Genomic DNA, 16,767 nt, shown 5'->3' with positions numbered 1-16,767 from the left:
CGGTAACCTGAAACTCAGCCGCTGGACGGTCGGAGAAAGTGATGAGTCCAGCACGCAGTGCAGCTTTTAAAGGCCACACACCGGGACGGGACTGTCACATACATCCGAGCATCACAGGAACTGTGAGTCCAAACAATGTAACTCTAAAAATCTGATGACGATTGAAACTTTTTTTTTTTTTTTTTGCTGCTTGGAGCACAGGAGGGTCGTTTTCTTCTGTTCTGGTTAAGTTGTTGCATAGAGGTCGTCTAATAGCTCGTTATTGGCTGAAGCTCCCTCCAGCACACTTTTCTGCTTTGACCACTGGAGGCTCCCAGCAGCTTATGCGTCACTTCGTCTCTTAGCCGCTGATCATGGCGGAGCTACAGTTCCAGGCTGAAGTGGAGCCTCAACTTCTCAATGGGGATGACTTGAACGAGGAAAGAGAAGAAGCGGACGCCTCAGAATCGGTAAAGAAAAAAAGAAGAAAGAAGAAGAGGAGCAGGACCACAGCGCCAGGTAAGGAGCGCATTTTGCGGTTAGAGAATCCTTTTAAAGAAAATAGCGCAAAAAAAAAAATGTTCCCCTTACTGCTCGGTGTTGTGCAGAGCATTAAATGTGCTGGACAGTAGACTTTTTCAACCTGTCAGAGGGTATTCCTGTCCAACTCTCAGCGGCTGCTGCTGGAGCTGAGGGCGCTCATCTGGAAACGGGACAGACTCCGAAAATGAAATGTAACGTCAAAAATGGATTGGAAGCTGTCACTCGAAGATATGAGGAGAATAAATGTAACTTGCCCAGATTAAATATGTTTGATCCTATAATTCTCCACATAATCTGCATGAAATTATGTAATAGACCCACAGTTTTAGTGCAATAAGATGACATGTTGCCAGTTGCAGCATTACTGCTTCATCACGTGGGAAGCAGTAAAATCCCAAAAGGTTAAGTTGCTGAAGCTGCCCTAAGTCAAGCGTGGTCCTCACAGCTCTGTCTATGAAGGGCTAAATGTCATAATGCTGCAAGCTACATATGCCCTTGAGGATACTGACTTCTCAAGGCAAGAAATTATTCACACATCCTGCCAAGTTCAGATCATGGTAGATGCACTTTCTTGAAAGGACTGAACCACAGATAATTTACTCCCTCTGTGTGTGTGTGTGTGTGTGTGTGTGTGTGTGTGTGTGTGTGTGTGTGTGTGTGTGTGTGCTGCCGGCATACCCGTGCATGTTCACCTGCACATGCATGCATGGCATTGTGTGACTTTGCAGCAGGGACAAACGAGGCTGAGGGGGATGGAGACGCCGGAGGTGTTGGTGATGTGACAAAACAGTTGGAACAGCAAACGCTGGAGGACAAAGAAAGGGCCGAGGATGGAGAAGAAGGTATCTTCTTATTACAGCCGCCCACTATCAGCATCATTGTCTGCAGCGGTCATGCTGCTGGACTTCAAGTCCCAGAAAGTGCACTGTGAAATTCAGCTGATCATATCTGCAATGTGATATTTGATTTTCAGTAGCACTCCGGGAATTGTGCCCAAATGCCTGTCGATATTTCTCACTTTGCAAACTGTATTGAAACTAATGATGCTTTCAACAGATGGGGACGAGGGAGAGAACTCAGCTGGAAAAAAGAAGAGGAAGAAGAAGAAGAAGAAAGGATGTAAGCTATTTTTTCCCCCGTAGCGCACCAAAATGCACCAAGAATTTAAATTCTTCACTCAGCAAGAGGATTTTTCTTATTGATTGTTCATTTACAAAGCACACACACACTTAAGATATTGAACAGATATGTATTATATGTTGATAGCGTTGAAAGATCGTTCAGTAAAAGCTTTGCGGTTGTGTTTGAGCATCGGCGTGTATTTGAAAACAGACGTCACTGCATTGAAAGCGCTTTGGAACACCAGATGATTGCAAACAGAGCACAACAGCAGCTTGTCTTTTTTTAAATCCATGTCATTAGTCGTCAGTATTGCACAATGCACGAGTGATCCTGCACGTGTCGGACAAAACTGCATGTTGTTCAGACGGGACGATATGAATGACTTCCCCAGCACTGTAATTCTCTTGCTCTACCAGAATGCCAGGCATTGTTCTCTTAAAGTCAAAATATCAATGTCATGAGCACAAGGGCTCGTAACTTGTTAACGTGTTTTATTTCCCCTCTCCTGCTGCTTTTTCCTCTGCTCCGCCTTTTCTGTATCTGGGCCACAGTGAAGGGACAGACTGACCCTCCCTCAGTCCCTATTTGTGAGCTGTATCCCAACGGAGACTTTCCAAAGGGAGAGGAGTGTGAATATCCCCCATCAAAAGACGGGTGTGTGTGACCTCCACGTTGTTCCTTCCGTCTTCCGTTATGTGGCATTCCTGCATTTAACTTAGGTCCCACTTTCCGCCTATCCATACAGGCTATAATATACTAATTGATCGTGTTTCGTTCCAGTAAAGATGTAAATCCATTCTCTTTTTCTTTTTTCTTTTTTCTGTATATTTTGCTGCAGTTAAAAATATCAGCACTGTTTTCACCTGTGCAGTGTTTTTTTCAGGGAGCATGTGTCATAGCCTCATTACAAACATTTGTATAATGAGAAAATAATGAGTGTCTCCTCTCCGTGGTTCTCCCCTGCACCCACCCCCAGGCGCAGCGCAGCGTGGCGGACCACCAGTGAGGAGAAGCGGGCCCTGGACAGGGCTAACGAGGAAATGTGGAATGATTTCAGGCAGGCGGCCGAGGCACACCGGCAGGTCCGTGCATATGTCATGAGCTGGATCAAACCAGGGATGACCATGATAGAGATCTGGTGAGAAACACGCTGATTTGTCTTTGAGAGTTATTGATATGGTCTGAGAAGATGAGAATGTGATTAAGACCTTGAAAGAAAGGGAGGATCTGCTCTCATCTGTTCCTCATTTTCTCCTCTGAATGTTTTACCTGGCTTCTCTCTAACATCTGCTGCCTCTTTGTGTTTCTTTCTGCTTCTGTCAGTGAGAAGCTGGAAGACTGCTCCAGGCGGCTCATCAAAGAAGATGGGCTAAAGGCGGGCCTGGCTTTCCCCACAGGTTGCTCCATCAACCACTGCGCAGCCCACTACACCCCAAATGCCGGAGACCCGACTGTGCTGCGCTACGACGACGTCTGCAAAATTGACTTTGGAACACACATCAACGGTGAGAGCTCGCTAATAACTTTTTAAGTGCTTTTTCAAGTTACGGTCTCCCATTCCCCATTTGGCACGGTGGAATGATGATTGCCTTATGATTCTGGCCGCCTGGAATAAACTGTTCTCATAAGTTAATTAACGTCCTCTTTTTCTGGATGAATACATGCTGAATGTTTCTGCAAAAAAACGGTGTAAAAAATTGAAAATAATTAGCCGCTGCTGGCACTAACCAAACTGTTTGGTATTTTCAGGTCGAATAATAGACTGTGCCTTCACCGTCACTTTCAATCCAAAGTACGACCGACTGCTGGAGGCTGTGAGAGACGCAACCAACACTGGCATCAGGGTAATGGGGCCCGTCCTCCCATGCACCGTGCTTACACAAAGACTTGTGAAAAGAAACGAGAATCCTCAAACCAGATCACAGTTTAGGTTATAATTCATATCTAGTCTGAAATGCAACTGTGATAACGGGTGACGATAACTCTGGAATAACGGCACAAATCATAACGTACAGTGGCGTATAATAATTCAGAGTGACATAAAATGTGCACGCTGTTGAATTCCTGCCAGCTGCAGGGGACACACAGTTAATATCTGATGTAATCTTATAGTGAGAAAGCATAAAAGCAATCAAGTGTAAAATAGATGTGCATGGATATACAGCAACTGAACAGCGCATAACACAAAAAACTGATAATTTATATTTTTTATTAAACATGTGGCTGGAAAAACATGATGTCTCACTTAACTGTGACTACTTTGGTACCTGATGTTACCTGATGTTGCTCAGACTGGATATATTAAGACTGTCAGTATATGATTCACTTATTCAGAGTTAGTTCCCCCTCAAAAATCAGGAAAAAAAAGAAGTGGGATATGATTCTTACTCTCCAGACTGTCAGTGTGCGATGGATGGCGTGTTATTTACTGACGTGTGTGTGCAAACTCTGATCTGTCCCAGTTCGCCGGAATTGATGTGCGCCTGTGCGATGTTGGCGAGACCATTCAGGAGGTGATGGAGTCTTATGAAGTGGAGATAGATGGGAAAACATATCAAGGTAAAAAAAAATGATGCCATGCTTCATCCTTTTTAATCATGAACAAGGCTTAGAGCTGCTTCCTGTTTATGAAACCCTCTCTGTGCCGCTGTCTTGACAGTGAAGCCAGTAAGGAATCTCAACGGCCACTCTATTGGACAATACAGGATACACTCAGGGAAGACAGTCCCTATCGTAAAAGGTGGAGAAGCCACAAGGATGGAGGTTTGTACACCATTTACCACAGATTACACGTGGATTAGACTGTGGGGCCCAAATTAAAAAAACCGCAGACCTCTTTTTTTTTACTAAAGCGTTTGAAATTAAACCTTTTCCACCTGACTGACCTTGCGTGAATGCAAATGGACCCTTTTTAATTCTTAAGTGCAACTGGACGAACATGTGGCTGGTTAGGGTTACGACGGGGTGTGGAGAAATGTTCCAATTCGCCGCTTTAACAGCTTCTCGGTCACCCTCCTAAGCACCTTAATTACACTTTTTAATGGAATTAGCGGCCCCATCGAGTAGCAACACGTGTTAGAACACCAGCCACTCGTTTCTCTCCAAGAGAGCCGAATCGTGGGCATCAAGAGTTCATTAACGGGGCCAAGGAGAAAGACGGCTTCGCATTATGCAGGGAACTAAAGTGAGCCTGTGCCTGGCTGCACAGCTGTGGTGCATGGCTGTTTTGTTTTTTTTCTTGGACAGAAGTGAGCATTTTAATTGGCAAGTTGCTGCGTCAAGCCTTTCACCTGATGGTTCCAGGAGAGTTGAGGAGGGGTTGATGCTGATGTGGCAGCTTTGTGCATTGTATTTTTAGCTAAAGTGTGTTGGTGTAAAAGGGCAATTACCCTCTTTGTGATCAGAGAGTGGAAGCTGGGTGTGCCACGGGGACTGCTAGCACTTTGACTGATTATCGGTGCAGCGAGAAAGGGCGTCTCAGTGTTATCAGCTCGTACCACGGGGGGCTCCGACAGCAGTCACGTGCTGATAGAGACGCAAAGTGCCAATGAGATCCGACCAATCAACAGCCGAAAAGAGAACTACCGCCCTTTAATAGACTCCACACGAATATGTCATCGGCTGACAACTTGAGGTTTTTGTTAAATTTGCTCTCAGCCTCCCCTCCTCCCTCTAAAGTGTTTTTGTCCTATGAGTGCTCAATGACACCTGCCCTGCTGTAACAGTCTTTCATTTCTGCACCTTAAAGTCCTCGTCTCTTTTTGCTTTTTTTGCCGCTTCTCAGGAAGGTGAAGCTTATGCCATCGAGACATTTGGCAGCACTGGGAGAGGCGCGGTCCACGATGACATGGAGTGCTCGCATTACATGAAAAACTTCAACGTGGGACATGTGCCAATAAGGTTTCTGTTTTCACCTCATCGCCCCGTGCTTTATGTTTTTATATGGTGGCTTTCCTCAATCTCCAGTTTGTCACGTTTCTCCCACCTCTCTTTCCGTGTCGCCACCAACGCCGCAGACTTCCGAGGGCTAAACATCTGCTGAACGTGATCAACGAGAATTTTGGCACTCTGGCATTCTGCCGCCGCTGGCTGGACCGCCTGGGGGAGAGCAAGTACCTCATGGCGTTGAAGAATCTGTGCGACCTTGGCATCATAGACCCGTACCCACCTCTCTGTGACATCAAGGGCAGCTACACCGCCCAGTATGAGCACACCATCCTACTCAGGCCCACATGCAAAGAGGTGGTGAGCCGGGGCGACGACTACTAAGCATGCACCAAAATCCACAACGAACCAGGAGACGACAGACCTCTTCAGACTGACAGCAAATATGCAATATTTCTCTGACCTAACTTTCCAGTGCTTGAATATCTTTAGATAATTGTTTTAGCAAAAAAAAAAAGAGACTCTCATGAAGTTAGCTTAGATAGTTTTGTTTCATTTTTTTCTCTCTCTCCAAAGGATCAAGCCAATAGTAAAAAGGGCATATCTTTAACTGATTCAGCGTTGTCATTTAGCGTTTTTTGATGTGCGGCTTTTAGGTAATATGCAAAAGAGATTTATGCAAAAGAATCATGCAAAAAAAAAAGGAGGTTTAGGTGCTCGCACCTTGCCTAAACATGCTATGCTTTATTGCCTTGTTAAGCTCATGTGAGGAAAACGGAACTGCTATCAAATATTTATACTTCTACATTTCTTTGCTTTATTTTAATTTGAGGCAGTTTTATAAGAAATAAATTGTTATAAATCTTGCATCCAATGCTGCGTTTGTGTTCATGGAGCTCTCTGGCAGCTCTAGAGTCATCACCGATACACAGCGGTTTTACAGTTTATTAGGGAAACTACTCCAAAACCTAATGCAGGCTGTGCTGCAGTGCTGAAACCTGAGGAAAAACCTCCGTCTTAAGAAAGAATTTGACCAAAAATAAACATTACAACAGTGAATGTTTATTGTTTCCACTTAGGTTGCTCCCTCTTTTCTTAGCTAGTAAGCAAAAATGTCAAATGATGTCAAACTTTAACCATGTACATGTGTATTTCTCTCTTTTAACCAACGGAGGGCGGTACTCAAACATGGGTTAAATATCAGTCAGCCACCTCTGCTGGTGAAGATGATGCAGTAAGGCACATCAGGCTGTTTATTCATAGCCTGGTGCTTCTGCATAATGTGACCGAGGAATGAAACCGATTTTTCCCAGAAGCATTAAGAATGAGCACACTGATGTTTAGTTTATGCAGTTTAGATTAAATAGAACGGACAGGACACAGAAACAGCGTTGCAAGCATCACGATGACGACAGAGCACATTCATTCACCCTAAAAAAATAAAAATAAAAAAATCACCACCTTGTCCTCTAAAAGAAAATTTCCAGCCCATTTCTCTTATTTTGGCAAAGTCTTTGAGACAAGGGCATGGGTGGTGATGCTATGGCTGAGGAATGCATCATGTCCCCTCATACAGTTTGTCCTTTCTCCTTGGAGACAGCAGAACAGGCCTATTCTTAACCGGGGGCTGGCTCTAAAGTGGCTTGTGGACTTCGGATCTGATACACTGTGATGTCCATTAATACCCAGACTTTTAATACATATTTATTTTGGAGCAGCAGGAGTCACAGGCCAAAAAGAGAAGCATATGTTCAGAGAGCATTTGCGACACCCAAACACGCACCGCCTCCTGCAGGGCTGACTTAAGAGAGGTCTTGTCAAGCGAAACCTCCTCATGTGGAAGCAGGTCTTCCGAAGAAGGTGAAATCCTTTCGTAGCGAGCCGGCTATAAGAGCAAACAAATCCCAAGTGTTTTAGCCTGTTGTATGCAGAGAGGGTGGAGAGGGTTTTGTTCTCATCAGTCAGCAGGGGGGCGAGTGGCCCAGAGTAAAGTGGAGCTGCTCAGATTTAAGCCGTCTGATTCCTTTAATGTTTTTTCATCCTCTCCCTTCATCCCGGAGTTACTTGTTCTGACCTGCACAGTCCCAGACTCACCACCAAGGACATCTAGCATATGTACTCTTCCACACACGCTGCCTGATGTTTACTCGTTCATGATTTATCGGCAATATCTGTGTGACGACAAGGATCATTCAGTCTGTGCCTTTGCGAAATTTCAAAGTAAACAATCTTCCATAAAGTGGATACAGCAGGACACGACTGTTTTTTGGCTCGTGAGCTCTGACAGCGAGGAAATCGAGCCAGGAAATGAAGTATAATTGAGTATTTAATATGCACTTCTTGCTGCTTTATAAATAATCTTGAAAGTTTTATGAGCTGAGGCACAGCATAACAGGAATACAATTCAGACAGCTTTGTGTGGATGAAGGTTTTTACGGTCTGCTTTGTTCTCTTTGATCCCACAGTGACTGTAGTCTGGAAGGTATCTGCTCTCACATGCTTATTTTTATCACAGGTTCACAACCTCAGTCCTATAGCTTTTTCCCCCTTTTGTTCTGAGACCATGGACCATGGAAAAAAAATAAAAGAAATAGGCAGTGGTTTCACTTTCATGTCCAAGTGAGGCCTAATTCAGACAGTCCTGCTGCCAGCTGCGTCCACTGCACTTCTCGGCGGTTCCCTACCAGCGGCCGCAGTGTTTTCTGAGGATGTGGAGGAGTTTGCGTCCGAGGCTTGACTTCCAAGGTTTAACAAAGCTCTTGGTGTTAACAATAAGTCGGCCTTTCTTCCAGTCTTCATGACCAGCCACCACATACTCAGATCCTATAGTGGAGAAGGGGGAAAAAAGGAATAATGTATTTCAGATTTGCTGAGAATGCCAGTACAGCACGGTGAAGAAAAAAGAGAAAAAAAAATGACTATGGAAATGTACATCATTTAGCTATAACAAGTTAAATACTGCGCTTCCCTGGCTGGCTTAGCAGAAGCGATTATTGTGGAGTGTTAGATGTGAAATAGTCTCATAACTGAGAAGTGTGTCTAATCTTTTAGTTGTAAATGTCCAATTTAAATGAGTAATGCTAGGATGTTGGCACTCACTCAAAGCCTCTGTGAGAGGCAACAGGGATCTTTCACTCTGCACAAAGCCGGCACTCTTGTGCACTCAAGAGTCAACTAATTATACACTTCTGCATCGTGAGCAATAAAGTTTCTCATTGGAGCCGGCTGCAGCTGACCTGGGTTGAGGATGGGGCAGGTACAGCCGTGGGTGGTCCAGGACTCTGGGTAAAGGGTAACACTTCCCCTCTGGATCGTCATCTGAGGGTTCTGATACAACACCTTCTTGACCTTGACTTTCACCTCTGCGTGAGAGCCTTTGTCGTGGGCTGACATCACCTTTGCCACCAGTACTGCCGAGGCAAGAAAACAGCGATTTAGACCAAAAGAAGTAAACAAATAATAACCATGTGAGAAACATTCTAATCGTTTAGAATATAAGTGTTGACTAATAGTAGTACTAATAAGGCTCTAATTAGAATTTTCTAATTTGTTTTTTGGTGCTGAAGGAACATTTTCTCACATTTATGAAAATATGTTCTTTTTAAGGCATGTAAATTAAGATATGGGGTGGTACCTGTGGTCAGTTAGATGTGACATAATCATGAAATGTTTAACCTGCTAGCTCCCTAGACAAAGTCCACACAATGTCCAATTTTACTGATTTGCATGGTGTCTTGCGTCAAAGGTGAAGGAATTATCTAGTGAATTCCCCCCTGAGCCATCGGGTGTCATATGTCCTGCCTTCTGCACATTCTTTCCAGGTAGCAGCCTCACCTAACCCAAACTGATCACTTCAAGTCAGGAGAGCACGTCTGAAGCGGACTTTCTCCTGTTGTGTGCTCCCTGTGAGAAAGGACCTGATTATCTTGACACTGTCCACAGGTCATGTGCAAAAATGATTTAAAATATGAGAATACCCTGGACCCAAGACCTCAAGCATTTCATTATAAATCATTCGAATTGTTAAGATTGACTCTCACAGGTTTACAATAAAAAAAAAAAAATTACCATAGTCAAACTCTGCAGCACAGAAGAGTTTAGGGTTGCCAAGGGTTACCTCTATGCATTCACATTTCTCTGGAAAATGAAAGTCAAACAGATAACAAGATTAATACACATAATTTCACCGTGAAGTATAGATTGTTAGATGAAAGCAGCCTTATTTGCATCTATGTGGGCCGATGAGCACGCAGAGTGTTTGGCGTGATGTGACCTGTGACTCACCGGAGTGGTGCAGTGCAGAGAAAAGCTCCTCTACCCTAAAGAGTGCCGTCTCACTATATTTGCTGCTGTGTCCCATGTGGCCACTGGCTGTATAGAAGACCTCCACATCTGAGCTGTGTCGCAGAGGTAAAACCAGTCAGAGCCAGTTAATAACCCAGTATGCTCTCAAACTCCCCAGCATAAATCACCTTATCCTGATTTATTTCCATTAATACATATGGTTGAGTCTTGGCTCTTACCCAGAAATGCAGTCACCAGTGTAGGGGTCACAGTCCCACGTGCAGTCACATGGACGGCAGCCGTATTCATTAAGCCCCCAGTATCCCGTCATGCAGCTGTCACAGTAGGAGCCTCCGACACCGGGCTTACAAGTGCACTCCCCGGTGTTAGGGTTGCAGAGAGTGCTGCCACCTGAGCGGACTGAGCCGACAGGGTGGCAAGAACAGGCTGTGCAGGAGAGAGTGACAGAACAAGAGAACTGCGTGTTAACATCTCTGTAGCAAACACTTGTGAACTTCCACATCAGCTGAAAGGCAAATGTATTTTATCATTCCACTCGTTACAAGCGACAAGTCAGAAGTATGTTATGTAGTCAGTGTGCTTTGAGCAGATGCAGCAAAAACAAACAATGAAGGACTCCCTCGGCTCGCTGTCTGAAGGCCCATTGACATGACAGATTGGTTTTGTTTTTTCATTTCTAGTTTGTGTAAGAAAGAATGTTGCAGAATGCTTGAAAGGATGGAAGGGCAGCAATGGGGAAAAACATGGAGAAATTCCTCCACTGTTTGCAATTACAGCCACACTTTGAAACCTCGAATGCAACTTAAGCAAGAATTACAGAGATTCCTGTTAAGGAGCGGGCTGGAAGTCTGCTTAGTGTCTCATCAGTGACTTAGGAAGGTGCTGGAGCAAAATCCCCTTATCAAGGAGATCAATGTGCTTTAATCCAGAGGGTAAAAAAGAAAAATCAAAACCCTCCAAATAGCAAATGCTGCAACTCTTAGTTGGACTTTTCAGCTGGCGTTGCTCCAAATAGAGTTTAAAGTTTTGGTTTAAGGCCAAAAAACAAAGACACACTGTGGGGTCTTACCTTTGCAGGAGTCAGGTGCCATTTTCGGTCGGCTGGGATCTCTGTAAAAGCCCTTCTTACAGCTGTGGCAGTGACGGCCCTCTGTGTTGTGGCGGCAGTCGTCGCACACCCCGCCACTCCGTCGTCCCGTTGCGAGCCACAGCCCTCGACTGAAGTGACAGCTCCTGGCGTGGCCGTTACACTTGCACTCTTTGTTTAGACGAGTGTGGGAAAAGAAAAGAAACGTTCAAGTGTCACGCTTTAATCAGCTCACCTCTCAACTTTGAACCCCAGTGACACTCTTTAAGTAGTGCATCAGCATCTAAAAGGTGTGCGTGTGATTTATGACGCTAAATTAATTTTCCCGATAAGCCAACGAGCCGCGTGTCCTACGCTGCATCTCACTCTCTCGCCCCATCACTCACTCTGACACTCGTGCGCCGTCCCCGTGATGCCGTTGGCGGCCTGCCAGGGTTGATCATTGTAGAGAGGTGCGCAGCGCTCGCAGTGGTCGCCGGCCGTGTTATGTCTGCAGGCACACTTGCCGTGGACCTGCCGGACAAACGCACCAGAGAGAGAGAATTTAACAGTTATTGAGCATTTTATTGTATCTGCATGCACTAAAGGAACATCACTTAGAGATCAGTTATGACTTTATGTGTCATGTGACCAATTTGAAATTGTTAATTTAGCTGTTTATAGTTAATTATACACAATAATAGCCATTTTAAATAAATGTGTATTTTGGAGTCATTGTTGATCCATTTTTTAAAATTGATGCTGCACATAAACAACCATGCACATTGTAATAAGCACCTAATGTACTTATAACCAACCTCCTTCTTAAGTATTGCAACATAGTGGCATCTAAATGCACGCTGACAGTGTTTACACACTGTGCAATTGCCTGTGCAACATGTCTACACCTCTTAGGCTGTGTTGGAAATAAACTAGTGTTTCTATTCTTCACTTACAGTTAAGAGAATAACATGACTGAGACTATGGGCTGTTAAAGTATTAGGCCGAATACCATAATTAAGGTTTCCACCCACTTAAATCCCTGTAATGGTAGGTAAAGCTGTGGCTTAATATTCAGTCTTCACTGCAGCCCTCCACTTCAGCAGCACATACCAGCACACAGCTGGGTAACGAGGGAGTGGTGGGAACAAAACCCCAAACCCAAACCACATCACAAACCTAGAGACAAACTGGGTGCATCAGCAGATTTCAACGTGACACAACATTTGAGTACATTCTCACAACGGGGCATTTTTGTTAGTGGATTGTCATGTACCTGCAAACCGTTTCACAAACTCCAGCTCAATGAGTGCTCACCATGTTGCTGACGTTCTGTGTGCCAGAACGGTAGGCACTGGCCGGTTCGCAGTGGTCTGCGTGTCCATTGCAAAGGCAGCTGCCTTTGACTATAAAATCGTAGATGGCGTAATGATCCGTGGGGAGGGCAGAGGCACCAGGATGCTTGGCCTGACAGGGGCACGGCTGATTCTCCAGCAGACGGACTCTCAGGTTGGTGACCATGAGCTGGTCCTGAGCAGCCGGGCCATAGGGATCCACTGAGTGCCAGGGAGACAAGGCTCGGTAGATCACCTGGAGGATGAAGGGCAGCACATGTGAAAACCTCCAAAAACCTCTCTAACAAGTATTAAAAAACAATCTTAGATACACTGACGGATCACAACAAAACACAAATTAAGTTTCTTTTTTTTAGGCCTGCCAAATAAAAAGCAGGCACCAGCCTGGATTTCCTCACACGCTTGTGCTACAGCTGCTGTTACAGCAATACATGAGTAGCCTAAAAGTGAACATCAATCAACACTTTGTTAAGTGTTGATTGTTTAGACAAATAATCTCAGCCCGCCTCTGAATTCTAAGAACAGGGATGAAAACTGTGAGTCACACAGAGGAGAAGGAAGTTATCACAGACTCAAAACATTCACTTTTAATATCTATGGACCAAGTCTGTGTATAAAATACACTATATACTACAATATCCTCTCCAAATGGCATTCCCTGCATGCGCATTAGCCCATATAGATTATTTTTAAACATGTTGAGCCAACTGGAAGTGAATTATATATTTTTCTGGAAGCATAGTTGAATTTTGTTACTTCACAATGTCACTTTTCCTTCAAAACCCACACAGTCACCTGCTGTTTAAACCAGCTGTTTGCAGGGGGCACGATTGCAGAAACCATTTGAGGGAGTGAAACTAAAGGACAGCAAATAAACTGAGGGCTCGTACCGAGGCCCAGCATGAGACAATGAGAACTCTAGAGAACCTCAAGAATAGAAATATGAAGCTGAAAATGAGGGAGTGATTACTTTGCTGAGGTTTGTACAAATCATGAGCATGAGAGAGACTTGTTGCTGTGTCAGAATGGTTGTGCAACACTGTGGCACCACGCACTTGGTAAACATACAGAATCTGATGTGCAATCTGAAAAGGCTGATTTATAAGGAGCACATTTTACTTCATCTCTTTACCGAAAACAAACAACAAAAAAACAAGGTTGACTCTAAATATTCATTTCAACAATCAACATTTCAGGGCTTCTTTGAGTGTTAGCAGAAGAAGGGACGCTTATTATAAAGGATGAGAAGCAGAGCTCACATACTGGCAACACACACATTTCAGGCAAATGCACTGCAATTATGAGATCAGCCGTATATTCATTCAGTTATCCAACCAGAACCTCCCAACATGTTCTTAGGCAAATTTAGAGCAAAACAAATCTTTACTCTGTCCAGCGAGAGTCGATCTGTGAATGAACCATAGCTGGTCGTAAGGCAGCATATGGCTTGTGCGTGTAAAAAAAAAGTGTCAAAATGAACTCTGATATTGTAGCTGTGCATATCACAGCAGCTTGAGGCCTAGAAGGCACGGCCCATGAGAGGGAGATTAGTTTACAAAGCTTGGTCAACTGTTTGGTTGGTAGTTTGTGTGATAGCAGCTAATAAAGTGCTAATAAATAAACCACAAAGGTGAAGCAGTTGCTGTGAAGTGCTGGGATGTCTGGCAGCACTGATGTGATCACTGTCAGATCTCAGAAATGACACTCCAGATCTGCCCTACAGATCTCTGTCTGAGCTACAGTACACCACTCTTCTCCCCTTTTCAAGGCTTATTTCAAAATGATTCGATTTCAGATTACTTGTTTGTTTAGATAAGTAAATCCAAAAAGTTCCATAATTCCATAAGCACATAACTCAGATTTCAGGACAACACCCACCTCTCCTCTGCTACAAGGATAAGCTCCTGAATACTTGGAGGTGCAAGTTGCCCCACCCTCGCCAACTGGTGACCCCTCCACCAGGCCAAACGTCTCGTCGCAGTTTCTGGCAAAATATCTGAGGGCCTTCCATGTGCGTCCACGGTCCTGGGAGCGCTCCAGCACCATGGCAGCAGGGCGCGGGGAGCGGAACACCAGGATCAAATGGGTGAAGAGGAACTCCGTCTCCAGATCCAGCTGGAGCGTCTCCTCCTTTACCCCCTCCGCAGATTGCCACCAGGTGTCAGGGTGGCGGAAAGAGGAGTCGCTCATGGCAGATGGAGGGTGCTCCTGGCTGGGGATGGCAGAGTTGCACCGGCTGCACGTTGCCGCCGAGCAAGGCCCCCTGCTGCTGCGGGGGGCGGAGGTCTGTCTGTAGAAGCAGAAGGGCTTCGAGGAGTTGAAGCCGCACACCGACCGGGTGCTCAGCACTCTACCCAGGGCCAAGTTGCCCATGCGGGGGTTGCAGGCTTGTCCAGAGCAGCGGTGATCCCTGGCTTGATCGTCGGTTTTAGACGTTACTGGGGAAAGAAAGTGTGTGTTTACTTTTGGGATATTAGTAATTGGAGATCCAGCTAGCATTTTCCTCCAGTTAAACGACTTTCTTAAATCACACTGAAAAGAAACACCAAGCAGGTTCATACTCACCGGCTAACAGAGGAGAGGATGCGCTCACCGGGAAAATGAGCAGCAGAGTCCACAGGCTCATCCTGACTGCGCTGTAAGTCTGCATAAGGTAAAATAAGGCAAGAAGGCGCATTTAAGTGCTTCATCTAAGGATGCCCATTTGCTAATAACATTCTCTTTCCGTGTTATAAAACTGCTACAACAGACATTTAGAAATGCTGAGTTTAATTCCGTCTTTTGTCGTGTTTAAATCCTCTGCAGGCTTAGCTTGGACTAGTTCATCCCAATCCTCGGCACGCATTATTCTTCAATTATTTGCACTCCACCCCTCAGGATTCAACTTTGCTGTGGAGAGTTTTCATTGACATTTGGGAATATGAAGAGATTAGCACCGCCCTCTTCTGGTCTTTTCCCAGACCACTCCCACTCCCACTAAAATCTGAAAACAGCAAAAGTATTCCGGGAAGACCTTATGACGTAAACGCTTTAAAGATGATAGTTTTGGAAAAAATGATGAAGTGAGGTGATTATACTGAAATATCCAGGCTTCTATTTTTACTTCTAATAATCATCCAACACAGTTCTAATAAGCTTTACATTTCATTGATTTTCTTTTCTTTTTTTTATTTGTGTGCTCTATTTGTTTTCACTTTTAATTTTATAATATGAAGTTGGTTGTGATGATCCTCAGTGCAAACGCATTAGCTTATCCTATAAAGCGAATACACAGCAAGTAAAAATGAGACAGAGGGCACCATGGCTAAAGGGAAGGGTATGAGGTGGCACTATAAACTGTAAATCAAAGAAGGGAGTAGCCATCATGACATCACTGACTGGTCAGTGTACTCCAGTGTTGGGATAGTTAGCCCCCCAAAGAAGCAATGCATTACACATTCCTTTGTTACTCCCTGGAGGAAATAAACTGTTACACTACTTTTCCGTGTCTCTGTCATGTCCTGAAATGTATCATCAGTTCACAATATAACACTTGGGCTAAAGTCCCTATCCTAATGAGCACATATAGATATATACAATGCTTCTTTTTAGAAGCTGACAATATAAATCTGAAAAGAGACTTTGAAGTGGCCGACTGTGATTCTGCTGTAGAAACATGTACAGGTGGAAACTGAGGTCTCAGTGCTGCAAGTCTGATTGTTCGTCATTTCCTTTGTTACCCATTGAAGATCGGGGTCTGACTGCTAGGCTGGTATTAGCAGACACTCAATTTAATATCAGTCTGGGTTCTTTGCTAGCTTTGTGTTAACATGTTGTGTCTGTATAACACAGTTGTTTCTGCAGTTTGCACTTTATCACTAGACCTTATCACTAGACTTTTGTCCTTTCATGCAATACAAAGAAAATTAATGTTTTGTATCTCCTTTCCTCAAAACTTGTAGCCGGAAACCATTTTTTGGTTCTTTTTATTTCTAATAAACAAATAAAGAATCATCCGCTCAGCACAACCCCCGTGAATGTGCCTTCCTCCCTAAAGCAGGATTTAGAATTCCATTCAAAATCCACACAGGTGTTACATTCCTGCTACATATCAGCACTTATTTCTAACTGCAGCTCATTAACCACACTTTATCTGTCTGAAGTTGTCAGACAGGCAACAGCCCCAGACCTGAGGGGGTCACGCAACCCTTGACCCAAATAATTATCCGGTTGCATGCCTTTTTTTTCTATAGCTTTTGTTGTTACTTGACCCCAAGAGTCAAAAGAGTCATTTCAAAGAAGAAGAAAAAAAAATGTGACAGGCAGGCAGCAGATTTATCGTGCTCATTTGATACTGTGGAAAAGGTTTAAAGTGCAGATAGATAAAAGAAAATAAGAGTAAAAATGCCAGAGACATAGTGATGAGTGAAGATGAAAGGAGGAACATGCGGTCAGGACTAATGTTTTCTCACAGTAAAATAAAATAAAATAAATGCCTATCGTATGACTCATCCTCTTACACGTGTGTTTGTT

The 16,767-nt window shown here is 44.2% G+C and overlaps 2 protein-coding genes across 2 annotated transcripts; one reads left to right on the top strand and one right to left on the bottom strand.

The window, feature by feature from the left end:
• Positions 1-353: 353 nt before the first annotated feature.
• LOC134631252 (methionine aminopeptidase 2-like) lies at positions 354-6,349 on the top strand. Its single transcript, XM_063479410.1, has 11 exons — positions 354-498; positions 1,251-1,364; positions 1,579-1,641; positions 2,196-2,298; positions 2,621-2,782; positions 2,968-3,149; positions 3,394-3,488; positions 4,107-4,203; positions 4,304-4,407; positions 5,429-5,544; positions 5,661-6,349. Exons 1-11 carry the CDS (start codon positions 354-356, stop codon positions 5,911-5,913), a joined length of 1,434 nt encoding a protein of 477 aa, XP_063335480.1. The 3' UTR covers positions 5,914-6,349.
• A 297-nt stretch (positions 6,350-6,646) lies between these two features.
• LOC134631250 (netrin-4-like) lies at positions 6,647-14,914 on the bottom strand. The gene is made up of 10 exons (XM_063479402.1): positions 14,821-14,914; positions 14,134-14,693; positions 12,218-12,490; positions 11,308-11,434; positions 10,904-11,092; positions 10,053-10,260; positions 9,814-9,926; positions 9,598-9,666; positions 8,766-8,939; positions 6,647-8,352 (listed from the first exon to the last, which is right to left on the bottom strand). Exons 1-10 carry the CDS (start codon positions 14,903-14,905, stop codon positions 8,210-8,212), a joined length of 1,941 nt encoding a protein of 646 aa, XP_063335472.1. The 5' UTR covers positions 14,906-14,914; the 3' UTR covers positions 6,647-8,209.
• Positions 14,915-16,767: the final 1,853 nt, after the last annotated feature.

The sequence above is a fragment of the Pelmatolapia mariae genome, linkage group LG7, assembly GCF_036321145.2.
Source record: "Pelmatolapia mariae isolate MD_Pm_ZW linkage group LG7, Pm_UMD_F_2, whole genome shotgun sequence".
Classification (NCBI taxonomy): domain Eukaryota; kingdom Metazoa; phylum Chordata; class Actinopteri; order Cichliformes; family Cichlidae; genus Pelmatolapia; species Pelmatolapia mariae.
The sequence above is the reverse complement of the archived record's forward strand: the minus strand, read 5'-3'. Positions and strand labels throughout refer to the sequence as shown.